The sequence below is a fragment of the Octopus bimaculoides genome, chromosome 23 (genome assembly GCF_001194135.2).
Source record: "Octopus bimaculoides isolate UCB-OBI-ISO-001 chromosome 23, ASM119413v2, whole genome shotgun sequence".
Taxonomy (NCBI): domain Eukaryota; kingdom Metazoa; phylum Mollusca; class Cephalopoda; order Octopoda; family Octopodidae; genus Octopus; species Octopus bimaculoides.
In genome coordinates, this window is record NC_069003.1 from 19738776 (window position 1) to 19746085 (window position 7310).

A 7310-nucleotide genomic window follows, 5' to 3' on the forward strand; every position below is an offset into this window, starting at 1 on the left:
TGAAGATGGAGAGGAGTTTCATGCTATCAAGCAGTGATTCCAAATTTGAAGGTTTTTCAACAGAAGATATGGAGATATCGAAGAAAAGAATGAATGAGCTACAAAAGCACGTGGTGAACGATAATAAATCGGATATTTCTGTATCCGAAACTGAAAGCAGCGACGGCGACAGCGAGGATGATTTTACACCAGAAAAAGATTTTAAAAATATTTTTAAAATCTTTTTCTGGTGTAAAATCATCCTCGCTGTCGCCGTCGCTGCTTTCAGTTTCGGATACAGAAATATCCGATTTATTATCGTTCACCACGTGCTTTTGTAGCTCATTCATTCTTTTCTTCGATATCTCCATATCTTCTGTTGAAAAACCTTCAAATTTGGAATCACTGCTTGATAGCATGAAACTCCTCTCCATCTTCAAAGTTGAAAAAAATCAACGCCACAAAAAATGTGGAAAAAAATTTTCCAAAATTCCCTGAGTTCAAATATCATGCCAAACAATGTCGGAGACAATAACTTAACTGTTTGCAAAGTGAATGTATTAACGAGATTTGGGTTCAAATATACATTTAAATAACAATGGGTATGCTCGGCCGGCTACGGCCGGGTTAGTAACGAAAGGGTTAAGTGTTCTGATGTTTCTAATAAAACTTTGTCTGCCTATGTTTTCCAATAAACTCTGCTGAATTATCCTAATTTTTCATTTTTTCCTGAATTTTTACAAATTGTAAAGGTAATTTATGGACACCCTGTATTACAGGAAATTATACATTAAACATTATAAATTTACTCACCACCATCTCGTTAGAACTTTTGCGATGTTGTGAAGGAAGAACTGTAGTGTTGTTCTCATTAGATAATTTCAAAGTTTCCTGTCTGTTTTGTGTGAGAGTCTGTTCCAAAACGTCTGGTGAATCACGTTGTGGTGGTGTTTGTCTTTTGTCGACTGGTGATGCAGGAGCAGCCTGGACAGTGCTGACTGTGTTGTTCGAAGCAGCACTGCTCTCTAATGGAGGGCTCCGTGCAACCACCAGTTCAACCGGGCCACGTGCGCTCTTCAAAAGCTGTATGGCAGCTTTGTGTGAGAAGTCTAATGGCTGACCATCAATGGCCAAAATCTGATCTCCTTTTTGTAGCCTTCCATCTCTGAAAAAGACAAAAAGATGAAACATATATAAGTAAAATCATAATACTGTAGTTAAGGGTGGTCATTGCCCATGGGTTCAAACTCTACCGACGTCAACTCAACCCTTTAGTATTTAAACTGGCCTTATCTGGCCAAAATATTCTACCTGTTTTATCTTCAAACTGGCCAAATCTGGCCCCTCACACCTACTCTACAATGTCATTCTAAATATTACCACATCATCAAACTCTTGAAGCTACAAGATAATTTTAAAACAATGTGAATAAATAAGCATTACATTTAACAGAATAATCTGAATGTGAAATGGTTAAAATACTAAAATATCATACCAGTTAACTACAGGGGTCAGTTTCATTGACTAACACTCTCCCTCAAAATTTCAGGTGTTATACCAACTTAAAAACAACTATTACTTTTTTTCTTTCATTGTTACAGCAATAATCTTTCAAGTTATCTTTCAATGTTCTTTTTCCTTAAACGAATAAACTATTTATGGTTTTTTTGTTATTTTTGCATTATTTCTTTTGATCAAATGTTCAGATTAGTTTATCAAAACAATAAATCTTACCACAATCATCACAAACATACGATGATGATTATGAGGAGGAGGATGGTGATGATTAATATGATGATAGTAACAATGAAAAACATGATTACAATGATGGTAATAATGATGATTAATATCTAGAAATAGCTGTAGGTATGGGTGTGTGGCTAATAAGTTCACTTCCCAAGTATCTAGTTTCAGGTTCACTCCCACAGCAATGCATTTTAGGAAAGTGTCTTCTACTATAGTCCTGGGCTGAGCAAAACCTTGAGAGTGGATTTGACAGACAGAAACTGAAAGAAGTCTCTTGTGTGTGTGTGTGTGTGTGTGTGTGTGTACACATATATATATATATACATATATACACACACACATGAAGAGTATATAGGTATAACTTATCCAGGCAGGTACCATATGAGCATTCAAGTATGGTCCAGATTCAGGCTACCACAGTGAGTTGTGGGAAGCACCTAGGATTGCTTAGAGTGAGCAATCCCACCGAAACTCATCTGATGGGTAAATCCTGGGTTTGCCGTACTGGATTATGAATATTTTCAGGATTCTAAATCCAAAACAATTACAAAGAATATGGAGACTGGTACATCTTCAAGTTAATCTTTTAATTTCCTAATTATGAGGGGATTCTGAAAAATTCCTAGCTTGAAGGGTACCACAAAAGGGTAGAGATGTTACCTCTTCAGGGAAGGTTGAGTAACTGTTTAAGAGAATATATGCAAAAATTTATGATAGTATACAATATATTTTTCTCCTTTTTGCAGATTTAATGAAAATGAAGCACAGGCAGTCATGAAGTTCTTCTTTTTGCAAGGCGAAATCCATGACAAGATGAAGGAAGTCTTGAAGAATGTGTGCCCATCTTACTCCACAGTGAAAATCTGGGTATCAAGGTTTCAGACTGATGATTTTGAGGTCACAGATGAACCCTGGTCAGGATGGCCAACTTTCACGACCTCAGAGGACAAAAACCAATGCGGTTCATGGCATGATTCTCAAGGACCACTAGACTTCAGCAGAAGTCATGGTTGAGACACTGGGAATTTCCCACGAAAGAGTTAGCCACATCATTTACGACATTCTGGGCATGAGAAAACTTTCTGCAAAATGGGTGCCGAAATGCCTAAACACAGATCAGAAGCACATCAGAGTGACACCATTAAAGGCAATTTTGAATCAGTTTGCAGTGAGAGGAGCTGATTTCATGGCTCATTTAGTCACCATGGATAAAATTGGCTTCATCATTATGCTCCTCAAACCAAGCAGCAATAAATGGAGTGGTGCCACAGAGGTTCACTGTGTCCCAAGTAGTTTCGGACCCAGAAGTCAGCTGGAAAGATTCTGGCTTCAGTGTTCTGGGACAAAGATGGAGTAATCCTCATAAAATACCTGCCAAGCAGTCACACCATCAACACAGAATGTTTCTGTTGGATGAACTCTGTGAAGCATTAGCCCTTTAGTGTTTAGACCAGCCATAACCAGCTGAAAATTATTCCCCTTTATTTGTTAGAACTGGCCAAATCAGGCCTTATGATTTCTCTACAAAATCACTAATAAAATAAACAGATCACATTATTGAATTCTTGCAGCTTTGAGATAATACGAGATAAAGCCTTTCCCGTCTTTATTCAAGTAAAAATAAGGTGAAATTTTTGAGACTTCTTGGTTTTTTTCAACATTTGAAGAGAAGTGTATATCTTAGTTTTTAATGATATGGCATCAGCAAGTAGCAATTCCAACTTTGAAGGTTTTACATGTACGTAATATATACGTAAACAACAGTGATTTGTCTTTGGATGAATCTGGTATTGACATTTATGAATCTTTGTCAGACGAAGACAATTTTGATAATGAAAGAAATGAAAATGAAATTGAAAACATTACAGCAACATGGTTGAAGATTACTACATCAACCACAATTCCTGATTTCACAGAAAATACTGGTCTACAACATAGTCTACCTCTTGATGCTCAACCACTGGACTATCTATTTTTTAAAATTTTATTAAAGAGATTTTTTTTTTCGAAACAGTCACGGAAGAAACAAATAAATATGCTCAATGCATAATTTCTATTCATGGAAGAACCCGATCCACTATGGCAGCCAACTGATACTGCAGAAATGTGAGCTTTTTTTTACTCTGAACATCATGTTTGCTATGAAGCAGCTTCCTCAACTGTGAAACTACTGGAGTCCTCATATAAGGTATGGTGATCCATATATTTCCAGCATTAGTCTAACTGTAGTGAATTCCTATATTGTGTATGTAAAAAAAAACACAAGGTACCGCCACCACGAAAGGACAATAAACAATTGAAATTTCAAGTTGACATTGCATCTCAGTTACACAAGGCTTTTCTTCCAGAATGCACAGAACTGGGAGAAAAGCAAAATTAACTGAGGTGGATGTCAACAGAGAAAATATTGACTTCCATAAAGTGGAAACAAATAAATAGAAGGTAAAAAGTTTGCAGACTATATTCGCTGCAAAAAAGAAAGGCTGCGAAAGGATATCAGGTTGCAAGACCTCATATATGTGTTCGTTTTGCAAAGTGCCTTTGTTTAAAGGGTGCTTTACACAGTTTCATGATAGAAATATGGCATAATTATATTTTGTTGTTTGATAGTAACACTATCATATATTCCTTTCATTTTATTACAAATAATATGTGAAAGTTGGAAATACATATTAATTATCAGTAATACATATTAATTTTCAGTGTATTTCAGAATACACCTGTATTCACTTTTGCCTCACCTGTTAATGAGATTTTTTTATTAGATGCATTTTGTATTGTAAATGTATCCATTAAATTGTATAAGAGTACATACATAGCCAATGGTATATTGACTAATAAAAGACTTTTGTACATTATTTTCAATGGAAATGCTTGAATGAAATATAGAGAAAGAATAAAATCTTCTACCTATTATACCTGTATTTTAATTAATTCAAATTAACGTATCTCATCTTGAAAAGTGGCAAAATTGTTGGCAGTTGACATCTGGGATAACTTTAGTGGCAAATCAAACAGGTAATATGCATTAAGAATTTCAATTTTAGTGTTTATCCATAATGTTATTGCTTTTAAATTACCTGCCCATAAAAGTCAATTTAATCAGCGAGATCAGCTAACATTACATAACTATAACCAATCTATAACTATAACTGGTATATAAGCACCCACTGACAAAATTTCAAATCTGCATGTAAACAATTAACAAAGTTACAAGCAAATATTGTGGACATCCCTCTTGAACCCGAATAATTCAAAATAACATGAACAAATAAGCATTATATTTGACAGGTTAATCTGGACACTAAAGAATTAAAGCAGAAATGTCATGGTGCCCTGTTTTTACAGGACGATGAACCAGCACACACATGAAACTCTACAGAAAATATGTGACTTTAGCTTTGAATTGGTAGACCACCCATCTTACTCTCCTGATTTGGCCCCCTCTGACTATCACCTCTTTCCACAACTGAAAAAACATCTCAAGAGAACGAAATTTCACTCTGATTCAGAAGTGATTGTTGCTACAGAGGACTGGTTGGAGGCCCAACCTTCAAGGTTTTTTTTTTACAGGGCTTAGAAAACCTGAAGGACTGCTGCAATAAGTGTGGGAATATGAGAGGGGAATATGTTGAATAAAATCATAATTAACTGAACACTCCAGTATTTTCTTTTACCCAAAACCATATGCAACCTATTATTCTCTGCTATCCACCTTTATTCAGGACCTTTCCACCAATATGTATGCATGTACATGCATGTGTGTGCATGAGGCATTATGTGTGTGTGTGTGTGTGTGTGTGTGTGTGTGTGAACATGAGGGATTATGAGCATTTGAGCCTCCTTGTTTTGACAGTTGTAAATGAGTCTCACTGCCATACCAGCAGTGTTTTCAGTCTCCCATGTAAACAAGTTTGGCTATGGGGAATACCTTGCTTGGAAACAGAAGAGTGTTAGTGACAGGAAAAACATCTGGCTATAGAAAAATTTACCTCAAAGAATTCCATCTAACCTGAGAAAACATAGAAAATAAGTACCAGCTGAGCACTAGGGTCCATGTAATTGACATTTATTTTCCTTCAAAATTCCTTGCTTTGAGTCAAAATTTGAAAGCATTTTTTTTATCATCATCTTGTGAAACAAATACAAAAATTACAACACACACACAACATTTTTCTGCACAATTTCTGTTTACTGAATTCCACTCACAAAATTTTGGTTAACCCAAGGCTATGAAATGAAGGTGCCTTGCAGCAGAATCAAATCCAAGTCCACAGGCTTGTGTAATAAACTTCTTAACGAAAGGCCTTTGTTAGTGCAATTATCTAATTTAAATGCATCTAAATAACAAATGGGATGGTCATAGCTGGAATGGTTTCGATTATCAGTCTGATCAGGCAGAGCTGACCATGGCTAAGCTCTCCCTTTCTCCCTAGACACACACAAACATTTACTATCGCTATTACAACAACAACAACAACCATCATCATCATCAATATAATTGTACTTCATTGTTACTTTGCTATCAATAATTAAGGAGGCTCTTGTATTTCCAGCCAACCCTACCACAACCCAGTTTGCTAAATAGCTTTTTGTTGTTCCTATTACAATGGTGGCTCTTCACCTCAATTCATTGAAGAATAAAAATGATGATACCAAACAGAAAATATGTCAAAACACATTTAAACAGTTGTTCAAACTGTGCAATATAAATTTAATCAATCAGAAATGATTATTCAACAGACTTCAAACGAAAATCATGAAACCATTTACAAGAATTTCTATATTTATTGATGATGCTGGTGCTGTTATCAGTATTGATGTTGATGATGTTGAAGTTAGTCTTATTTTCAAAAGTACTTATACATTTTTGCTGTTTTGGATGGTGTGTTTTTATTTTTAATAAACCAAACAAATTGTATTAAAAAAAGGAAAGTAATTTTTTAAAGAGGAAAGAAAGTTGTTTAATAATTCATGATTTCCAAAACAATTTTTATAAATATTTTTTTATCATTTCAATTTAACGTTTCAAATTTTATTAAGTTAACTAGAGTGTTACCCATCATATAATGAGTAACTTTGGAAGTATATACATTTGCCACCATGGGTAATAATCAGAAAATATAACATTCATATAACAATTATAATTTAACTTTTATTGAATTTTTGGGTGCTTATACAAAAACCATGAAATGAATAGTAATTTTCAAATGAAAAATATTTATTACCTTAAAATATAATTAGTAGAACATTAATCAAAAAGTAAAGATTGAAAACAAAATTTTTCATGTGGATTTGATATTATGGAAGTTCACATGTACACACACTCCTCCATTGCCCCCCCCCTCATGTATATCTTTTGTCTTTCACTTGTTTCAGTCATTATACTGTGGCCATACTGGGGCACTGATTTCAAAAACTTTTAGTGAAATGAATTGACGCCAGTACTTATTTTCTGTTTAAGCTTGGTATTTATTCTATCAGTCACTTTTACCAAAATGCTAAGTTACAAGAAAATGAATACACCAATTATCAAGTAGTGGAGGACAACTACACACACACACATATATATATATATATATATA

At 34.6% G+C, this 7310-nt stretch overlaps 1 protein-coding gene across 2 annotated transcripts in view; it reads right to left on the reverse strand.

Moving 5' to 3' along the window:
* Positions 1–7310, reverse strand: part of LOC106879042 (multiple PDZ domain protein) — a 586571-nt gene that overhangs the window by 269276 nt on the left and 309985 nt on the right. For both annotated transcript variants that reach the window (XM_052975892.1, XM_052975893.1), the window contains exon 4: positions 796–1144. In XM_052975892.1, the coding sequence (XP_052831852.1) occupies positions 796–1144 (349 nt within the window). The remainder of the gene's footprint in view (positions 1–795; positions 1145–7310) is intronic.